We start from the raw sequence: 22,132 nt of genomic DNA, 5'->3' as shown, positions 1-22,132 counted from the left end.
GCAGGAAGATCCTATAGAGAGATTTGAGGTAACGCTTGCCTACGTGAACACAAAGCCAATCTCTAGATATTGGCAATGTTAATCAGGATGGGATTGTTGTGAGCCCACCTTCACAAAGAAAAAAGGAAGAGTATTAATTTATATTTGGGCTTATACGAGTGTTTCGCTAGAGCCAGTTTCTAACACTTGTGTAACGTGGTGATTGCACCAAAAACCATGAGCAGAAAGAAATGCCCAACTGATTATAACCTGCCTTCCAGTGATTATAATCCTGCCTTTACTCCTCTCCTTTCAAATTATATATGTTATGGTAAGCATATAATTTTATAAACTTTTATTTATCAAATAAGTATACTATAGGAATAAATTTTATATGTAGAATTATGTATGCATTTACGTAACACAGTCTATGCATACATACAGAAATTTGTATATTTTAAACTTAAGAGTTTTATGTAAACTTCCCAGGATCCTACTCTCTCTCGTTTCCAGCATACAAATTCTATTTTGAGCCAAGAAAATCAGTACTTGTAGTACTCCTGGCAAGGTATTGGTGGCAGAATGACACCCCTACTTTTGCAGTCTTCAGAAACATTTCTGTAGCTCAACAAGTAATAGCTGAGCAGAGTTATTTATATGCAGTTTCTTCTCTTTACAATGTGGCGAGCTAGTTTTGTCCGCATTGAATTTCACGCAGGTAGAATTGTCTTTGCAGACTTAAAATACAAGGTAGGCATTTGTGCTTAAGATAGGAGGTAGGCACAGTAAGCATTGTGTTTTATAGACAAACATCTTTTTCTTTATTTCTTTGGTTTTGTCCCCCACAGCGTGAGAACCGGCGTCTACAAGAAGCAAACATGAGGCTCGAGCAAGAAAATGATGATCTTGCACACGAACTGGTGACCAGCAAGATTGCTCTGCGAAAAGATTTAGACAACGTGAGACATGTCTTTATGCTCTCTAGTGGAGATGTGGTACTAGAGCTAATTCCTCATTACTGCTCTCATTGGAGAGGAGATACGCAGTCGTTTTTATTTGGGTGGGATAGGATTCTTTCCTCCATGTCCTTGTTGCAGACGAGTGATACACAGGCCTGGCTCAGAAGCCCATGGGAAACAAGAGCAGTGATTGAAGTAGTGATTATACTGCAAATTGGAGGGAGAGGAGAGGTTCTGAGCCTGTACTTGAGTCGTGGCTTTCCTCTATGTATGTTAAAAGAAAGTCTAGCAGGAGCCACGTCAAGTCTTTGAATCGTGACAGAGATAACAACATGGATGCTGTATTCTGTTTGCCTTCAGCTGATGTTCTTATGGATAAGATTTCAGAGCAGACAGGCTTTTGCACAGTGCCTGATGAACTTGAAAGTCTGAATCTGTCTGGCTCTCGGTGCAATCAGATGCTCGGGCACTCACAACTCTGCAAATGTTGTTGTGGTTTTCATTCGGCTTGTTGAAATCTGTCCATGTGAACTCCTCATCCTGGGTTGTTTCCCATATCAGTAGAGCTCTCAGGAGGAAACTTTGGGTTTGCTTCATGTTACAGGATTTGGGTTTTTTTTAAGCTTGCTGTCCCATTCCCTCATGTTTGGGAGATTTTACTAGGATATGTTTTATTTTTACAGGGCAGACTAGTGCATGCGGTAGGCTAGAACGCATTTAGTCTGCCTGCCTGGGGAGAGGAGGAGAAGAGTTCAAGTACTCGTGTTTTGCCATTCTTGTTCTGTACCAAGATAAGTGCATTTCTGAAACCTCAGAGGAAAATGACTTTTGAAAATCATACAGTGCAGGAGTTGACAGGCTTTAAAATGTTTCAGCTTATCTGCTTCAGAGAATTTAAGGTTTCCCACAGTCTCCTGGAAACTTCCTGTTGGAAAAATATTCACAGTAAATGTTGATGCTAATGGGTGAATTTTGCTTTTAATGAGGTTTGGTTTATGACTTTGATGTTTATTACATCTACTGCTCTTCAGTGTTAACATCTGGGAGGCACAGAAGTGCGCTCTAGAAGCAGGGTTTTCAAAAAGCACTGATATGCTCACTTCTTTTTACCTGTGCATTTTCACTGCATTAAAGACACCTCGTTGAAGGCTCTGCAGAATGCCCAGGGGTTGCACTCAGAGGGTGAACTCCAGCAGAAAATGTACTGGAGCAGCTTTTTGTATGAGCTCTTAACTGTTGTTTGCGGCTGCTTGAGCCTGTATGAGGCACAGTTATGCTTTAACATTGATTTGTTTAAATGGAGAGCTGAGAGACCAAAAAAATAAAGCAAAATCTTTGAGGTACCTCATTGGGTATATAACAGTCATGCCTTCAAAGATGGTAAATGATATTGGCAGCATTTGGGTTATCCCCCAGGAGGACACAGGTAGGTTTGGTTCTGCTTTAGGACCCTGATATTAATTCTTCTAATTGGATCCTGAAATGCAACGTTCCATTGTACCAGCCAGATGTCGTGAGAGAAAAGTACCAAAGGACATTGTTTAACCCACCTTTCCGCATACCTTCATGGCATTGAAGCCTTGCAGCCTAAAGGATCAAAGCAAAGCATTTAGAAATACAAGAGTTTCCCTAATACCCATTGCACTGTACCAGAAAGTAGGCTTCCTTTTTCTACTGTTGTTGGACTCCCACATCCCAGTTTTCTTTAACTTTAAAACAGCTTTAAAACCATGTCCAATGAAAAGATGTTCTCTTTGCCTTTGCCATCTGTTTTAAAGGATCAGCAGGACTTTAAGGGACTAAAATTCACTTTCTGATTTCCTTTCTTTGAAGGCTACTTTTGGAGATTTTATATATCAGTTGAGTTATTGATCTATTTTTATGGAGAATTCCTAAACGTATAGGGAAGTACTGCATTGCTGCATATAAGACAGGAAAAGGTGACTTCACTTCGCAGAGAGAGTTTTCAGTGGTTTTTAAAGAGCCTGGGGTTTTTCAGCAATACATCTGTATTCTCAAAATACTGCAGTAAAAAGGATTGCATGGATTCTGGTGGACATCTCTTCTTTAAGGAGGAAAGGAGAGAGGGATCTGACTCCTTTGTTTGCTTTATGTTTTTTCATGTAGTATTTTCTGGGTGCCGTAATAAAGATGGTCTCACATCCATTGGTAGGTGTCATAAAGTTCTGGGCTTTTTAAAATATTGTACAGGTATTTTTCATTGATTTTGTTTTCATTGCAAGGTTGAATGTTTACAAACTGAACTAAAGCAGGTTATAGTCATTTACCGATCTTGCACATTGTGAGCTCTTCTGTGCCTTCTGTCCTCTTCAGAACGTATTGGTTAAGAGATGAGAAACTGGATAAGAAAACAAAACTTATTTGGGAGCAATCCCTACTGCAGTTCTGCTAAAGCTAATCACTGAATTCAAGGAGCAGTTCTGGAGTGATGGAGTGTAGCGGTATATGTTGTTAATTTTGATTTGTTGCTGCTTTGCCATTGCAGCTAGTAATTTTTAGAAAAAATAATTTTCAGAATAAAGTTTTATTGTTATCAATAACAATGAACGGAGTCTTATTAGTACGAATGAAAAGATGCTGTCTTGGCTGTGTCACAGCGAGAAAACCTCCTTCAGTGCTGGGCTGCACTCTGTGTTTCAGGCAGAGGAGAAGGCAGATGCCCTGAATAAGGAGCTGCTGATGACCAAGCAGAAGCTGATTGATGCAGAAGAAGAAAAGAGGCGCCTGGAAGAAGAATCAGCTCAGGTTAGGGGCGTTTCTGTCATTTTCACATTTCTGTACAATACAGAAACTTAACAACAACAAAAAAAGTGATGTGTGTGGGAAGGGCTTTTAGTGTTCGAAGTCATGTTTGTCCCCTTCCCTAGTGTAAGGGATGTCAGCGAAGCAGAGTTCTGCACTTTCCTGCCAGGTGCTTCAAAGGGTAGTGAATTTTTAACTTGAAATCACGAAGGCACAGACTGTGCCAGAAATTGCTGCACAGAGAGGCACTATAGGACTTCAACTGTCAGTATTGGCTTTTTAATACCTTGTTCTCTTAACTGGGCAATTTTTCTAACAACGTTGGCCACCAAAGTCCAGCTTTTCCGTGTCTGCATGGAGCTGAGCTAGACCACTGCTCCCTGGTGCAGAGCATAGGCCTGCGTGAAAGCAGTGAGGTTGAGGAGGACAAAATCCCTCCTGGTTATTTTTCAGACTGTAGAAATATAGAAACCTTTTATCTTCTTTGTTTTCCTACAGCTGAAGGAAATGTGTCGTAGGGAATTAGATAAGGCAGAGTCAGAGATCAAGAAGAACAGCTCTATTATTGGTGACTACAAACAGGTAAGTATGACTTCTCGGGCAATTTGAGAGATTTCTGGAAATAAGTGTAATCTGTGCCGTGTGTTTGAGGAGACCTTTTAGCCATTTTAAATGGGCAGCTTCTGGTTGAATTTGCATTTTCTTTTGCCGAGATCCTGATGCTTGCTGGTCGGTTCTGTTTGCCCCTGATGTAGGTAGGTAGGTTTGTCATCAGTCCAGACCAACATTGTTCAAATGGGCTCCTGTACATCTACAAAGGGATGCCAAAAAAACCGTTCTCTCCCAACTCCCCTTCTTCAGTCAAATGGTATCTGCACTGAGGAAATTTAAAAGATGCCTTTTTCCTTTCAAAGATTTTGCTTTGGAATTCAAGCTTCTGATCGTAAGGTATTGAAGGGAGCAAATTTGTGTATCTTTGTAGTGGGCCCATAACCTTCAAAACTTCCTTAAGTCTGCATCACACAGCTCTCGAGGACTGAACTTTTTCTTTTTTTAAGTACTTTGGTTCTTTTATACCGAAAAAAGAGCTATTCCTAACCTTGTCTGTCTCCTCTAGCAAGGCCAGACTGCTAATAACTTATGTGGAAACTGCACCTTTTCCTTCAGGCATAGAAGAATATTGTAGAGAATGAGAATATGTACAGCAAGACAACTTAATGCAGGATCCCAAATTTCCTGGCTTTCTCAGAGCCCTCAGACTATCCATGTTACTATTCCTGTAGCATTTATTTGTGCTTTAGCATTCATTTGGGTGGAAATTTTCATTTATAAATGGTCTGCTAACATCATTTTGCTTGTCAGATTTGTTCCCAGCTGAGTGAGCGACTGGAAAAGCAACAAACAGCAAATAAAGCTGAAATTGAGAAAATACGGGTAAGAGACCAGATAGATCCACAGTCTACAATGTTTAAATCTCTTAGCAAAATCATAACACGATTTATTTCATTACTGAAATGGTGGCTTAAAGAGAGTTCCTTAGTGACACAGTTTTGGAAAGACTATAAGGGGGAGATCTTGAGGAAGAGATGAATAACTGTCAGCTGTCTCCCATGCTATGTTGGCTACGTACCAGCATTGATGCTGGGCAATAATAAATGTGACATTTTTGAGGGTCCTTTTATCTGAAGATTTCTCTGACTGTCTTTTACCATCAAGTAACATGCAGGCAGTATGCAGCCCATTATTGTAGCAATACCATTTCACAAAAAATACAGGAGTATCTTCCATAGCCCATAAATCTGGGGGTGGCTGGAGTTCCTGCTTCCCCAAAAGTTCCTGCGCTTGCAGCTCATTAGTGGTCCCTCTCGTGTTGTGCTGCTCCTCCAGAGCAGAGGCAGGAACAGGTTTGATGGTTTCAGCAGCACCTCAATGCAGGCATTCACAGCAAGGTGTTTACTTTAGCAAAAAGTGGATGACTGTGAGCACTGCCGGGAGTTCTTCAATAAAGAAGGCCGTGTGAAAGTTGCCAGTTCTGCCAAGGACGGTTCAGATGAGGACACGGATGAGGAGAAGGAGATGCTGAAAAACCAGCTGAGGGAAATGGAGCTTGAGCTGGCCCAGACCAAGCTGCAGCTTGTGGAGGCGGAATGTAAAATACAGGTAATGCTTTGGGGGTTCATTTTGTAGGCTGTTGGTATGTCTGCATTCCTAGAAAAATGTGTGTGATGTAGAGGGCTTGGAACAGTTCCTGTTGGTTGGAACTATAACCTGCTATTTCCTGCATGGGTTATTTAACCAAACATTGGGTCTGAAACCTAGTGTATGCAGACATAGTAATTGAAATTGCATGAACTGTATTTACCAGCTCCTTACTACAACATCCAGACATCTGCCTGGCTGCAGTGCAGTGCTGATCTTCTGCAACTCCTTGGAAGAAGTCCAAGCTCTGACAAAGTACTGAATCATGCAGTGCTTTATCTCGCAATCAATGTTAAATGAAGGAGTAACATGTGACAAATGTTAGACATGTTTCTTCAAACACGAGTGGAAAGCACTCCAGGTATTTGAGTAAAATATGACAACGTTCTTTTAGCCTGAAACTGCTCTGTCAGTGCTGCTTCTTCACAGAAATGTGAAAATTCATTTTTAGAAAGTCCACTTCCCATGGGAATAGCTCCTTTCAGAGGGGAAAGGATTAAAGGGTTTGGATGTACTAAAGAAAGTCGCATGTTTCACTAAGGGCAGTGACACGAGTCTTGTGCTACTTTTGATTTACGTAAGACTTGTTTAACTTCTGAAGTGGCCATGAGACTGTAGATGTCCTAGAGCCTTCTAAGTTTAACTCATATTACCTTGTGCTGCGAATGCAGAACAAATTAATGAAATTACTCTTCCATTTGCAGGATTTGGAGCACCATTTGGGTCTGGCATTGAATGAAGTACAAGCTGCAAAGAAAACGTGGTTCAACAGAACAATAAGCTCTATAAAAACAGTGACTGGAGTCCAAGGAAAAGAGACTTGTTGAAAAGCAGTTCTGTCAACACACCTTCTTACCACAACACCTTTTGTTGCCTTCCTTGGCCAGATGTTTAATTCTGTGACATGAGAGGACCAGAATGTAAATAAAATAGAAACACAGCATGTCAGGATTTCAATAGGTCAGTGATAAAAAGGATGGAAACACAAGAAAGTTTTTATTGCTAGACATGAGATCTTCATACTACTGATATTTAACAGGTGATGTAGCTAGATTGAAGCTCTTCAGAGAAACACTCCATTCTGCGGTCTGGCTGGAGGCTTTTCACAGACTAGGTACGAGAACTTACCAAACCCTAATCGTTAAGTTTACATATGATAGGTTTTTTTACAGTTATAACCTTTTTTAATATTTTATTTGAAAGGAAAAGTGTCACTAACAAAGTAAAAAAAAAAAAAGAAGAAAAAAAAGAGGAAAAAAAAAGAAAAAGGAAAAAAACCCAACAAAAAAGACAACTTTAGCAAGAACTACATCGGTGCCAGAAAGCAGTCCCCAGAGGTAGGATATGGAGAGTAGGAGGTGACATGTTTTGCTTTGTGAATGGGGATGATTTCAGCATTCCTGTCGAGCAACCCCACTTTGTTTTAGTAGATGCAGCATCCATCTCTCTGTGTTTGGCATTTCTTTCTGTTACTAATCAGTTCTATGCAACTCTGGGCTTTTTTGGCATGAGCTGCCAAGCAAATTCGCAACCTGGGACTGAGAGACTTGTCTGAGCGCTAGACGAGAATAATCAGAATTCCTGGCAAATTTCCATTTCACTTCTGTGTCACATTGTTTGATCCACATATCAACAGCGTTAAAATCCCCAACACCAAGACTGCTAATAAGAACTAATTATGTGGACGGTCTGACATTTAATTGAGTCTTTGTTTGTTTTCTGTCAGGTTTTCTGTTTTGTTTTTGTTTGTTTGTTTTTACCCCGCTGTAGCAGCCCTTCTGCGAAGCTCTGAGAAAGCTTCCAGGATTTAGTTTTGCACATAGGTATGAATGGGACAAAGAAACAATAAGCTGAGATATATATGAGGCAAAAATCACTGCGTGAGTGTAGCTGCGAGCATTTATAGCTATCCAACCGGCTTCCCTGGTAACATGTTCGGAGGTTGTGTAGGTCATTTTTCACACTCGATGCAGTTGCACTAATAGGTGCTAAACGTGCTTGGATTTCTTATTCATTGGATTGTCTTGAGTTCTCACCAGAAAGCTGTAGAATGGAGTTTTGCACCTTGTAATTTTTTTAATTTATAATGGTTTGTGTTATGCTGAAGTATCTATTGCATCAGTGGATAAATTTTGTGTGCAGTGTGAGTATAAGCTGGTAACAATAAGAGGCACTGGTTTGTATATAAAGATATTTGGTTTATTTTGTATTTCTACCTTTTTCTCGTTTACTGTACTAATGCTAGCTAATGTACTCTGTAACTGCGGAATAGAACATGCTATGTCCAAGGGTTTTTTTTTTCCTTAACTGCATACATTATCTCTATTGTTTAATACCAAAAAAAAAATACTGTAACTCCATCAATATTAGATGCGTGGACATTGTGGTAGCATAGTTGCAGTGTGTATACTTTATGAATTGAAATATAAACTAGTAAAATTGTATAACTATTTTGTTGTTTCATTTCATTTTAACAGGAAATTAATTAAATATTTTGTAATATAAAACTAATTCTCTTCTTAAAGTAGAAGCAGTAGCATCTGCAAGCTTCTCTAGGACCGAAAAGACAGTCATGCCGCAAAGGGCTTTGCTAAAAAAGGCTGCATATTCTTAGCGTTGCCAACACTGCTTTATATAATAAAGTCTAGAGTTTGCTTTGAAAAAAAAGTCTGCAAAAATGACCTTGTGCAGCTTGAGGCTTGTGACTCAGTGTTTCTCAGACGTGTCCAATTTAGAACAATTTTTCTGCCATGGCCCTCTAAATTCTGCTTGGATCTGCAAAATAAATGTAGACTAGCTCTGCTTATCATCATCAATAACAATTTCCATGGGGTCAGGCGTCGTTCACGTCATCTTCACTAGGATTTTCTGGTCCTAGCTGAACCTGGGGTGTGACTGGCTGACTGCACTAATTGGGTCAGCACAGGCTCCCCTAGCTCTGTGTGTTCTGCAGAGATAACAAGGAGTAAAAATGTATTTTTTGTCACCAAAATGACTAAAGGTGACTCTGAAAGCAGCCCTGCTCTAGAAAGCTGTGAGCACGCTGCCACTTTTATAACCATACTTTTGCTCTAAGAGAATGGCATTATGAGGTTATGTGTAGTCTTCCCTGCTTTGTCTTTCACAGAGCTGCATCCCTTGGTAACTTCAACTGCAATTTCTCAATAATTACAACTTTTGGAAGAGTTTGGAAGGTAAACATGGAAAGGGGGAGCAGGGGGGGAAGAAGGAATAACTCAGCCCCAAAGCTCTTCATCCACTTATCTTCCTCAAAGAGACTAGGAAATAGTGCAGCTTCCTCCTTCCTCCAAAAATGAGGTACTTAAAGGGAGAGGAAAAGTTGTGTTATTGTTCAGATCTCTCCCACTCTCAAAGTAAACATTACCTCCCAATTGCATGCAGCACATACTCTCCAGTTTAGTATGGACCTTTCTTGTGCATAATGAGAAACCAATTTCTTCACACCATTTTACAAGAAACATTTTATAGCCAGTTTCCAGTCATTATGGATTATTTTAGACATCTACCTCAAGGATTTAGATGCTCAAAAATAAGTACTACCAATGTATTTCACATCTGACTTCCATCTAAAATATCCACACCCAATTAAGAAAAATGGATCATGTGCTGAGACACATCTTTTGAAGCACAATTACACGTGAAAAACAAAGAAGCAGGTAATTTTTAAGATGAGAGAGATGAATTTGCAGATGTTCAAGACTATGAATGAAGGCGCCAAATTCCCACTGCTTTGCATGTTCATGCTGCGTTGTTAAGTTCCTGTGGTCTCCTAGCGTGGTAGCTTTAGTGTTACAATCTCATTTTTGTTGCAGAACTACTTGGCTGCTCAGGGTCTGCAGCTGGAAGTGGATATTCAAGATCTATCAGAAAGTTTTACCTTTAAGCATTGCTGGTAAGCCTTCTTGAAGTTTATGTAACCACCTCCCTGACTTTTTTTAGCTGCCCTTCTTATCCATGGCAGTGATATAAAGTTCCTGTTATCAAGAGGAGGATTTCACTCCATCTGTTCAACAGCTTGGCTCGCGTTCATCCCGCCTAACTTTAGACACTTCACAGGAGTGCCTAACGTAAGAGCTTAATCCGGTGTGGTTTTTCAGCCCTCCTAGAGAGAGGAGACCGTGCTGCAGGGTGGGTGCCTTGCCCCAGCCACGTGCCTCATGCCCTGATTGAACAAGGAAGCTAATGCAAGCCAACAAACTAAACTGAAGGTCCTTTTTAAATAAAAAGAATAACAAAAATGAGGCATCTGTGTGCACAGTGAGGATTGCTTTCTATTTTAAATTTTTTATTTTCCCCCCACTTTTTTATTGTGCACTATTATTCCTTCTGTATTACCGAGGGCTCTGCATACTAAAACCTTCAGTAATTTACTATAATTTACTGCTGCACCTTCATAATGACTTTGAGGAATGAGCATTTGGTTTTACTGCATTTTCTGCGTGCTAATGAAATAGGACAAAGTGTAATCCTGTACTGAAGGCTTTTTCTTAGGATAATCTGGCCACACAGCTGCAGTCCAGCTACAGGAATGGCAAGAAAGCATGGACTGTGAGCAAAGTAGGATTGTCCCTGTTAAGAAACTGTTGCCTGATGTGCGTGTAACACGGAAAAAGACTTTTCTCACAACGCTGAAAGTTCCTGATGAACATGACCTGAGCGGAACTGAGCTGACTTTGAAGTTTAACATGCGGATGATTGTGATTAGTTTAGGTAAGAGGGGACGGTGTGGAGCTCCCCGAATTCTTCAGGCTCCAGCTTGTACAACAGAGAGAGACAAACCCCGCCGGCTGCACCTTCCCGCCCCAGGGCGGTCTCAGTGGTGGTCATAGCTCTCTCCTCCTCCCTCAGGAGTGGGGGGAGAGTCCGTTGGGCGCAATCTCTGATAGGCTGGCGGGTTGATTGGCAGCAGAACCAGCCCTTGAGAGACGGCGACTCACTGGGCGGGTGTTGGATGTCACACACGGGGGCCTCTCCGCGGCGCCATCTTGCTTGCTCGAAGCTGTGGGGATGTCAGGCTCTGCGCTATGGTGGTGGTGCAGCGCTGCGGGAAAGGGGCTATGGAGCAGGATGGCGGTGAGAGGAAAGGCTGGGTTTGCCCCGGCACGAAGGAGGGGCTGAATGCGAACGCCCGAGCAGTCTGTCCAGAGGTGCTGGGCCACCCCTGAACTGAGGCCTTGAGGAGGGGAGAGGCCTTTCAGTTTGGCGGTTCTGCAGGCAGTTCACTCATTCCCCACACAGCGCCTGTGGTGTCTGGGGCATCCCCTCAGCAGGCTGCTCTCCTTGAGCTCTCCCCAGTATTGCAATGCTGTGTGCTGGGGTCTGGAGAGCACTTGGGCAGGGAAGGATGGGAGAGGTTTACTGGAAAATGTTCATAGCTGGAGAATGGTAATGCTTTGGGGGAAACCTGTGTGCTGAGCGTGGTAGTGAGTTAATGATCTCTGTGGAGAAGATTTAAAATTTTCTCTTAATTTGAATGGGATTTAAATTGCTTTGTCTTTTTTTTGCCCTTTGCAGACAACACCATAGGTCACTCAGGTAGAGGAAGGGGGATAATTTTCATGCCAGCTTGTCACAGTAATAGACAGGTTTGTTCCTTTCTTGTGCCAACTTTGCTGAGAGGCGAATTGAGGCCTCCTGAAGTGGGGAGCTTTGAAATTGGATGTGAGAACTAATAAAGCACTGTGCGCTTGAACTGCTTGATCTATAACGTGACGAGTGGCTGCCTTGTACTGTTCTCCCCATGGAGACTCTGCACAACAAGAAGCCAATCAAATCGCTAACTGCTGAGTAGGTTAAGGCAGTTCACGGTTTCCGCCTTTCTCTTACAGGCTCTGCTGAATATTAGTTGTATTCTGATGATGGAAGTAGAGAAGCTCAAATAGGGAAGAGAAAAAAAATCCACTTCTATAAATCTTAGAATCACTGTGGTACAGCTTGTATAGATGTGTAAACGGAAGGTATTTCCATGCAGTAGCTAATATGTGTAGAAAGAAAAGTAGTGTAGCATATGTGTTTACGCATGCAATGCATACAAATTATTTATATAGCGTAAAAGCTATTGCAAATAGAACTTCTCTGATTTTTATTCCTGAAGTAATAGGAAGAGAATATCATTTATCTGATCTCCCCTGAGGACTGCAGAAGCAGTTTGCTAACCAATTTTGTGAAATACCTTGTATTTTTAATTGAGTTATTGTATTACAGAGTTTGGCCCAAATTGGCATAGATTAAATGGTTGCAGATGGCACTGTGGAAGTCCTGGATTCCGCAAGACTTGTGAAGAGCAGTGTTATATAGCAAGGCTCTTAACAGAAGTAATCTTTGTTGAATGATCTTTTAAATTAAGCGTTCTCTACTTTTAGGGAGCTAAAATTAATTTTAATAGAATTCAGCAATTGGGTAGTTCAAGGAATGAACTAATCAAGACAGAATCTGTCAAGGATGCCAAATAGCATCCAGCCAGAGATGCAGATTTCAAGATACTTCTCTTTGTACTGTCTTATCCTTACTGCAAGTATTACTGAGTCTGCTTAGCATGTCATATTAATTCTGCGTGTGTCAGAGAAGAGAGAAAGAAAGAAAACACTTGGGGATGCTTTCTTGCAGGTGCATTTCTCATGCTGTACTTTTCATTTATTTGTTGGGGTTTTTTGCCATAGAACACTCAAATCTGTTTTAATATACATTTGTGCTCTTCTCAATGCAATTCGATTAACCTGAGTATCTTGAAATGGTTTTGCGGTAGAGACATCCTGTAGCACTATTCTTCGGGCTCTTCTTTGTGCTGTAGATAGCTCTCTTCTTTTAATGCTGCTTTTCACTTTTTGTAGTGAAAAGTTTTTGTGATAACTGTACCAGGAGCTTGATGATCTGTAGGTAGGTGATGTAGGAAAGATGCCAACTGTGGTTTTTTTGGAGATACACTATTGCTGATTGGTACATCCTTCTCTTAGAAAAAGCTCATAGGCTTTGTCCTAAAAAGTACTCTGAACTAGATGTAGATCACATGTGACACCGCTCTGAACCAAATGTGTGTTCCATATACGCTTGACAGTTTGTGTTTACAATTTTCCCTTGGTTTGGCATGGAAGAAGGAGGAGCATATTCTAGTGTTGTGGATAGATGCTGTCTTCCAGATGCAGTGCCGACATCAGAGTGTTTGCCCTTGGATGCCAGTTGCCGTGGGCTGTTGGAATACTGACTGACTCAGCTGGTTTGCCAGCAGAGCATTTGGTAGTGTTTTATAACATTCCTCTTAGAAAATGAGCAGTTGATTTTAATCAGCTTTAGTGATTGGAGTTGTGGTTGGGAGGTGATGTGACCTTTGTCGTTTGCTTGCTAGATCGTGCTCTCACGGGCCTTTGGTGTGCAGCTTAACTCTGTACATGACTGTCTATGGAGACGATGACTATTCAGAGTACAGGTTATTTTATAGAAGTGAGCTTGCTGACTTAGTTGTGGTGTTGCAGAGGTTTCCCTTAATCAACAGCTTGTATGACAAAAGTCCTGATTTTTAGGCAGGTTCTCCAGTGCTTCAGGTGGAATCGCAGCCACTCAGGACTCAGGCTCCAGAAGGTGCAGAAGTGGTGAGATCTGCAGGCTGCCAGATACGAGCAGAAGCCCTTTTTGTGCAGAGTGTACACTGAGTGTACACCATAAATACATCAAAGCTGTGTGTTTAAACTCCCTGCTGCGAGCATCTGTTAATGCAGAGTTTTCTGTGTGATCCAGGGTAAAGGGTAGCCCTAGAGCCACATTCATAAATGAATTTTGGGAGGTGACACTAGAAAAACTCCTGATGGGGTTTTGTAAGCTATCTGGCCAGTTTATCCCAGGTAGGGAAAAGAAAACTGCTGTGCAGATTTCATTCCATTTCTGTGCCTGAGAAAAGGTAGTAAAATACTTGCTGAGGGGAGACTAAGGGTTGTGCCGCAATCAGCTTTCATGATGTGAGCAAAGGGTTTTTATCACTTCTTTTAACAATACCACAGAAAACCACTGTGGTTTTGGCACAGTTCTTGGCTGACAAGAAAAGAGGGAAGTGACTTAATGTCTTCTGTGCCCTGAAAGCTTATGCTAGTTTAAATAAGTGGTTTTATGGTAATTTAATAGTGGTGCACCAGACTGAATGGATGGGAAAGAGAAGGAAGATGATGGCTTGCTGCTTACAGAGTAGTGTACATCTGAGCTCTCCACTTACCCAGGGCATGGTAGAACTGCTGCATAATCCCACTTGTGGAACAAGATCTCATCTGACACAGAGGGGAGAGTATAGTGTTTCTATGAGATGGCAACTATGCGTCTCCCTAAGGTGTTTTTTGCATGGTACGGTGAAAAACCCAGCGTGCTCGAGGGGCTGTGGAAGCCTGTTCCAGACTTGTATGAATATGGATGAGATGTCTGCTGCTAGCACAGACATGAACAGCAAATTGTAGAGCTCCTAGGTGCCTTCAGTTTTAGCATTACAGTAACAGACTGTTTTTAGAATCCACTAGCAGCTCAACAGCCTGCTCTGAGCTCTTAATGTCTTCAGAAGTTACAGTGCTGCTCATTTCTGTGGTTAGGACAGAGGGAAGAGGCCAGTAACAACTAGTGTGACTGGGAAGTTCTAAATTTGGTCCAAGTGTTCATTCATTTGTTCTCAGAGAGAATAATTTAACATGAATTTAGTTTATTTGCCATCCTTCACCTGAACGCTGCTGCATTTTTCTAATCTGGGTATGTGCTAGTCTGGCCTTACTGGTTTCTTGGGGTTTATTTTCAGTTTTGTTATTTTTGGAAGGGAGGGTGTTGTCTTTTCCTTCAGCTGTGTAATTTTCAATTTGTTCCTGTATTAAAGTTCATTGTCCCAGACAACCCTGAATAGTCTGTGTGCTCTTTGTACATAGCAAGCAAGGTGAGAAATTCAAGAGAGAGTAAAATATCTTGAGATAGCTACTCAGACTTGCAGCCTGGTCTTGGCAGACCCATTCTCTTGGGCTTCTATCGGATGCTATAAGCAGATGCCTCCTTTAGGGAGCTGTATGAATCTATTTGAATAAATGATAACCAGCAAAGGACTGAGTCTGCACTTACTGAAGCAAGAAGTCCCTTCTTTGGTATCTGTCAGCCCCAGAGCCATGGGTACTCAAGGGGAGTGTTCTTTGTGCTAGCATATGTGACCCTTTTCTGAGACCCAAAGGCCTTTTTAGGCTTTTGCCCCACGTTCGTGCCTGGAACAAGGGGTTTTTCTGTATTACTGTAACGAGTACACACAAGATTTTTATAGCTTTATAAATACATGTGCTGGGATGTGTAGCCCAAAGTGAAGATGAACTCAAGGCCTGAAAGTGTTAGCAGCTCCAGTTTCTTTCAAGGATTGGGGTGACAAAAGGAAAAGATAATTTACAGCTTAGCAAATGGGAAGGAGAAGAACTCTTTCTTGCTGACTTGCTGGAACACAATCCAGCAGCAGACAACCAAAGTCAGCATTATGTCATGAGCAATTGAGGTGATGCTTCTATTCTTGCAGAAAGAGGGGTGCTGTTCACATAGAATTTGTGCTAGCTTAGCAGAGGAGATGGTTGTGGTAAAGAAATGACTCTTTGTTTCCTGAAGGCTTGCCCTGTAAGGATAGGTAATGCTCCAGTAAGTGTAAAGTGCCAGTAGGGGGTTGTGGAGCAAAGATGGAGATTCCTCTGGCACTGGGGAGATTGGGTGCTTGCTGGTGGGACCGAAGGAGAGTGGAGAAGTTGTGTGGGACTTTGGTCTGAGGCTGGAATTTACACCACCACAGCTGGCATCCAGTGGACAGTTTTTAGTCTGGCTTCCTCTATGCTCTTTGTGGAACAGGAGGAATCAATCCCACACTTGTCTTTGCTCTGAGTGACAACTAAGAGTTGTCACCTAAGTTACTGGTTGCGTGGCTCAGACTGTCATGCATGCAAGTTGTCAGAGACCTAAATGCTGAATTGGGTGCCTTCTGGGGTTTTTTTTTGCAAGGAAACCTGGAATCAAGTGTCTACCAGCCTTGCAGAAGGTGTCTGTGAGCATGGGGAACATAGATGTCCTTGTCTGAGATACTACTAAGTATCCTACTTTCTTTTGAGAGTAGACCTTTACTTTCACTCTGCATTAACTGCTTTTCCCTGCCATTTTGCAGATCTCTTAAAATAGACCAGCATGAGGGGTGGTTTAGTGTTTGCTGCACACAGCCTGTAAGTGTGCTTTTGAGTAAATAGGAGCTTTTGTCAGCCCTCAGTGTCTAAAATGCCTGTTATAAACCTTGCATTTGGGATCTGTTGTTTATTCCTGAGAAAAGAGAACTGACATCTAAACAAACCAGGCTGCTGAAATTAAGAGACAAGTAAGACATGGAATTTCCATTGTTTTGCATTGTGTGTTTATTGTAAAGTGAGACTAGAGCTAGTTCTCTGGTTTTTTGGACAGGTTTATAGATGCAGCAGTTCTTTGCATGTGGAAGTGACAGGCTGGTTTGTTCAGTTGTATGGACATCAATCAATAAATATTTCCTGCTTCCACTTTAATCAAATACACTTTCTCAAGGTGATGTTGACTTCAGCAAGATAAACTGGGTGTCCTGCTTGTTAAGCAGATGATTCTGAGGTAATCCTGAGGTAGCTTTCTGAATGATCTCTTTATAAGCTAGCTAATATTAGGCATGTACATATTATGCTGATATATAGGGTAAAACTGACCTCAGTGTCGTCCAAGTGTTAATAATGTTTTCTAAACTGACTATGGCCAGTTCTTCATGGATCTTACTTGCTAAATATTTGATGCAGCTCTGAATTTTAAGTGATGCATGGTTTAGCTGGTTTTGGTAGTGGTCCCTCAATAGCTCTTGTGTGCATAGCGTAGGCTCAGCTGGCTGCATGCTGTATTGTTGAGTGCTAAAGTCTCACACCAAGTCTTCCTCCAGTTGTCATATATGCTAAGATGTGGGATTCCATACATCGTATTTTATTAAGAGTAATCTCAATTTGTCAGCTCAGAACAGTTTTTAATCCTTCCTCAAGGTTGATCTCTGAATTTGGTCAATGACATCTGCACGTAGACTTGAAATGCTGCATTTAAGACCAGAAAAAACACTTCTAAGAAAAAGTAAGAGCATATGATAAAAGACTTTTCTTATCTTCCCTTCTAGAAAAAAAAACTCTTCTGTAACTCCAGGCAGCTGGACATACTTGTATGCTCCAGTAAATCTTACCATGAGTTGTGTCTCAAGCAAACAGCAGTCACACAATTCTCATGGTATCCTCAACTCCTGCCCTCAATGGCTCTGGACAAGGAAATTGCTTGGATTTGCTTCAGACCTCAGAGGACAAACTGGGACCACAGGAATTTAATGCTTAGGAAATACAGTGTGATGAGAAGGGCAGGAGAGAAAAAAGTTTGAGAGAACTTTTACTATAGTTCTTTATATATGTAATTTATCTTTCACAAAAACAGACATCCAGTTTTTCTCATCAGATAAATACTAGGAAATGCCTGGTTTCCCTTCTGAAGTAAAACTTGCCTTTGTGGCTAGTTTCGTCACAGCCTTGGGCTTCTCTGGGCTTCTCTGTTACTGCTTCCATTGGCTAACACCCAGTGGTATTTGTGTGCAGCAGCCCTCGCACCATTTCAGTGCTCGCCACGCGTACGCAAGGATCAGTCCTGTACACACTGTTCACTGCCACCTTTGTGAAGGAATGCTTTCTACTTACGACAGTGTAAATGTGCCTTATGTTTACATCTCAAAACCACAACTTTGCTAATGATCATCTTTGATAAAACTGCAGCCTTAGGAAGCCACCTCCCCTTTCTGCTGAGCCTATTACCTGACTGACATAGAATGGACTTCTGTGGTTTGGCTTCCCAGGCTTCAGAAAAACCTTAGAGCCAGTTTAATCACTGTAAACAAAAAACCCCAGACCAGTCATAAGGCTGTAATTCCTGTTTACAGAGATAAGCCTTTATTGTATGCTATTGGAAGCAAATGGGACATGGTTACGGTTTTATATACAGAGAAGGCTGTAGCATTGGGTTACAATCAGTGGTGAATGAACCAAGATTACAGTGCAGCTCTAAGTGTTGTGTACAGTTAATAACAGTGGCTGGCGTACACACCACAACACGGAAGCCAAATGAAACCAAGTGTACAGAGTACAGCATCACGTGAGGAAGCAACTTAATGTACAATGAGCATTCCATTTACTTTACATTTGCAGGCTTTTTTGGCTAGTGAGTAGATACCGCTCAGTTTAAAATTCAGTGTGCAGTTATTTTTCTTCCCACTCAACTGCTACCAAATTAAGACAAGCTGAATGTTCAGATTACATTTTTAATGCTATAAATAGCTAAGGTTGTTGCCCAATTACTGTATTTGAAGTTGCTTTATTTACAGCATAGTCAGGAATAGTTTAATCCTTGTTCTCTGCAGATTACAAATCGGGAGAAATCTTAAATATTCTGAAAGTAGTCTTTATTTAGACCACAAGGATCTCTTGTACTTCATTTGGAAGTTTAATTCAGGGTAACTTCTTTCGAGAGATAGATTTACTGGGAAGAAAGATGGAATTGTCCACCATATTACTCATTTGTGGAATTTGTTAACAGTATTTAAGGTTTAGATAGTTCAAAGGTCATACTTCTTTTTATTCAATGCCATATCCAATCTTAGCGTAAAAATAAACACTCTGTCCTCTGTGGATAAATAAATCCATCTGTTGGCTGCAGGTCAGACCTCTATTGGTGAAAGAGATTTAGAAAAATAGACCTTTTCTTTAATGTTTACTATGCTGACCCACAAAAGAAAAGTGAAATTCATTCAAGTCTAGAAACAGAAATACAGTACAAGTGATTTATAGAATTGCATTCCTTTCCTCTACAAACTTGCTGAGCATGAAACACTGCCCCAAAGCACTGCCTCTCTCTTTTCCTTGTCTTGTAACTGTCATCAGCAAAGTGACGTTATGCTACACTGCCAGATTTCCTGTCTGCCTTCCAGTGTGCAGACTCTTAGCAGGTCTCTGCCTCCTGAGGATTCTTTGCTTAGGAAGTCTTCAGATGAATGGGTGGTGGTAGTTTGGGTTATACAACAAGGATGCTTTAGTGCAAATTAGCAGCAATTGCTTTAATTTATTTGACTGATTGGTGATTTTTGGTGGGTGGAAACTCAACCATTTTTGAAAAAAAAACAACCTTATGAGTTGGACTTGGAAAACACCTGCCTTTCCTCAAAATCTCCACTTCTGAGACTGTTTCCCGTAGATACTCTTCTCATGAAGCGGCCAGTACGTTTGGCAGTACAGGTTTCATGCTCAACTTTGTCACTAAGAACTAGACAGGTCTTTAAAAAGCTCTGCTGGCGTATTTCAGTGCTTTGGACAGTCCCCCCACAGCAGTGTTGCTCTCTTAGAAGTGCAAATGTCCCAGAATGGCTCTGGGACAGCTGGAGGACAGGTGACATTCTGGAGTGGAAGTAGGAGTTAAGCACCAGTTGTTGGCCCCTGCAGAGGCTTGAGAGAACAGAATTGCTTCGTAGAGAGCTTGTCGACCTAAAAAGCTTAGTCAGTTTGATCAATAAATATTGACTTAGGGTTAGGATCAGAAATAAGACACTGCACTTTGGAACTGGAAGACAGAGTCAACTTCCTCCCTTTTCTGTCCAAAAGGAGACTGGCTTTAAAACTTGTGTCCTTAAGGACCTTTGTGATGGCTGATGTATAACTCACTAAGCGCATATGAATGTACCCGTCCCTTCTTCAGGGAAGAATAAATGTATGACTGGACAAAGCTTCGAGGCTTTTTTCTGTGCTTTTTTTGTTTTGTTTTTAAACATCTGTTCTGTGTCGTGTTGTCCCTGAAGGCATATTTGCCCGCTCTTAAATTATGCAGCATTGCCCAGAGAATGGCTCTGTAGTTGAATATGCTCTCTGCAATACAGCCTCCGTTTTCTTCCAGTATACGTACATTTCCATGCAATAGATGTTATTAGAAAACGACACTTGTCTTTATCCTGTTACTTTGAGCAGGGAAGCAGTGATACTAGTTTAAAAACACAGGAAATAATCTGTATGGCAAATAAGAATTTTAATAATTAAATTCATATAATCACAAACTTCTCAAAAGCTGTACTGCTGTGAATGCTGTTCTTCAGCCCACTATTACTCTGCTTTTGAGCAGTATCACTTTTCGTCTGCTTATTAACAGTTCTTTGCGGAAGTAATGAGAGAATACTTTCTTTCCTACACTGACTACATTTTACTTTTTAGTTTACTGGATGCCCTTACAGAACTGCAAGTTCTATTGGGAGTGCAGCAATACACACATTTCTGTACGCATAGGTCACTGAATTGTAACAGTGCCAGGTGCCAGTAGTAAAGCAAAACCTGCCAAGGTGTTCTGTTCCTCCTAATTAAGCTTGATTTATATATGCCTGTTGACTTAAGATGCAGTTAGTGTCCACTGCTGAGATGACACAGTACCCTGAGTAACTTTGTATTGATTATGCTTACAGAAGCTTGTGCTTTTCTAAGAACACAGAAAGGAGCACAAAGAAAATAAATAAGTGCATCAGGTTGCTTCCATGGAACACTGTTAATCAACTTATTCATAGCAGCTTCAAAGTATGAAGTTGAAACTTACCTTCTGCTCTACTCCCTTCGAAACAGATGAGTGCTATAATTAACTCCCTTGTAGCTTAAAAAACCAGAAGTTGATAGAATGTCAAAATAGGTTTTTCTAGTAAGATGAACCTACTTTGTCCTAACTAGTTACACCAGTATCGGTGACCTGAAATATGTACATTACAGCATGTAGTTGTGGAAGCAGTATCTGCTTTCCCTTGTTGCTATGCTATTCTGTGTAAAAGCAAGTTGTCTAGAATAGTGTGGGCATTGTAGAAATAAGTTACTAGTATTCCTTTAGGGGAAATTACTATTATTCCTTTCGCTACCAAAACTTAGTTGCATGCTATGTACACTGCCTGGAGCAGGCTGTCTACATCAGATAGAGCTGCATGAGGAAACAGAATTTGTACATTGGATTTCTCCTGTTCCTCTTCCTCCTCTGGAAAACCTTCCACCCTGGACTTGTTTACTGAACAGAAAAAAAAATCCTTTGGCATCATGACTGGCAGCTTTTAACCTGCTATATGGATAACTTAAACCTCTTGCCTAATTTCTTATGAGCTATTGAAAAAACAGTACCATCTCCCCCTGCTCTTAATATACTAAGGCTGCTGGTTTACCACAGTAGACATAAACCTCCTGGTTTTACCACAGACTCTATTAATGGACTTGGAAAAGGCAGTGCGGCTTTCCCTCCAACTTTCTAGCTATGCCGCTCAACCTTTAAGACTGGAGAAGGGCATTCTAGCTTCATGAGTTGTCTTTTCTCTCTCTCTCTCGCCTCAGTCCATTCTACCAGGACCAGACGCATTCAGCAAGCATGTGCTTCAGTAGAGGCTGCACTACACCTCGTGAACTGCAAAGCAGCATAAGGCACCTGGAGCTTCTGGATCCAGGTAAGAGGCAGGAATGAGGGTTAAGTCCATGTGCTGTTTTGGAATTAAAAATTAATTGAAACTCTTACTCATTCCAATTCCCCTGTACCAATAAATGAAGGACAGCCAATTACATTCAATTAATGCTTGTTAGAATTAGTGTGCCTGTGGTAGTATATAAGGTATATATGACCTTAGACCGTACAGAGTTAAGGCACCAAATACAAGATAAACCAACATCCAAAGTAAGTAATTTGTTTTAGAACGGCACATCTCCACATACCACTTTTTGGACATTCAGCTTCTCTGAAACATCAAGGTAAACGTGGTCTGAATGTTCCATGCAGCCATAGGAACTGGAGAAAAAAAAACCCCTACTTTACTAAATTTAAATCTTCTCCTATAATGAGCTTTTCTCTTACAAAACACACAGCTACTTTTATAAGGCATTGCATTGCCTACACAGTGTCACACAAGCCTAGCAGAAAAAGCACCCTTGCTCCTAGAAGACCCCAGACTGGAGAAACGGGCGTGTGCTCTACATGTATGTGCTTTTGTGTTACCTTAAACATCAGTTACAAATGAACAACTGAATCAGTCCCATTTCTACAAGCAGAATGGGAAAAAGGAAGATGTTTCAGGAGCACTAGCAAACCTGGATGTGAATAGACAGGGATTTAGATGAGACAAATAAAGCTAAGGAGATGTAACTGCTGGGGTT

At 41.2% G+C, this 22,132-nt stretch overlaps 1 protein-coding gene across 1 annotated transcript in view; it reads left to right on the top strand.

Moving 5' to 3' along the window:
- LOC104548619 (rab GTPase-activating protein 1-like) overlaps window positions 1-8,350 on the top strand; it is a 23,463-nt gene extending 15,113 nt beyond the window's left edge. The window contains 7 exon segments of the mRNA XM_010194692.1: window positions 1-28; window positions 828-938; window positions 3,600-3,704; window positions 4,200-4,283; window positions 5,064-5,135; window positions 5,664-5,861; window positions 6,605-8,350. The exon segment at window positions 1-28 is cut by the window's left edge and continues 11 nt beyond it. Coding sequence (XP_010192994.1) covers window positions 1-28; window positions 828-938; window positions 3,600-3,704; window positions 4,200-4,283; window positions 5,064-5,135; window positions 5,664-5,861; window positions 6,605-6,727 — 721 coding nt within the window. The 3' untranslated portion in view covers window positions 6,728-8,350.
- Window positions 8,351-22,132: the final 13,782 nt, after the last annotated feature.

Source organism: Mesitornis unicolor, unplaced genomic scaffold (assembly GCF_000695765.1).
Source record: "Mesitornis unicolor isolate BGI_N332 unplaced genomic scaffold, ASM69576v1 scaffold5281, whole genome shotgun sequence".
NCBI classification, from domain to species: Eukaryota; Metazoa; Chordata; class Aves; order Mesitornithiformes; family Mesitornithidae; genus Mesitornis; species Mesitornis unicolor.
Note: the sequence above shows the minus strand (reverse complement) of the source record. Positions and strands in the feature narration are given on the sequence as shown.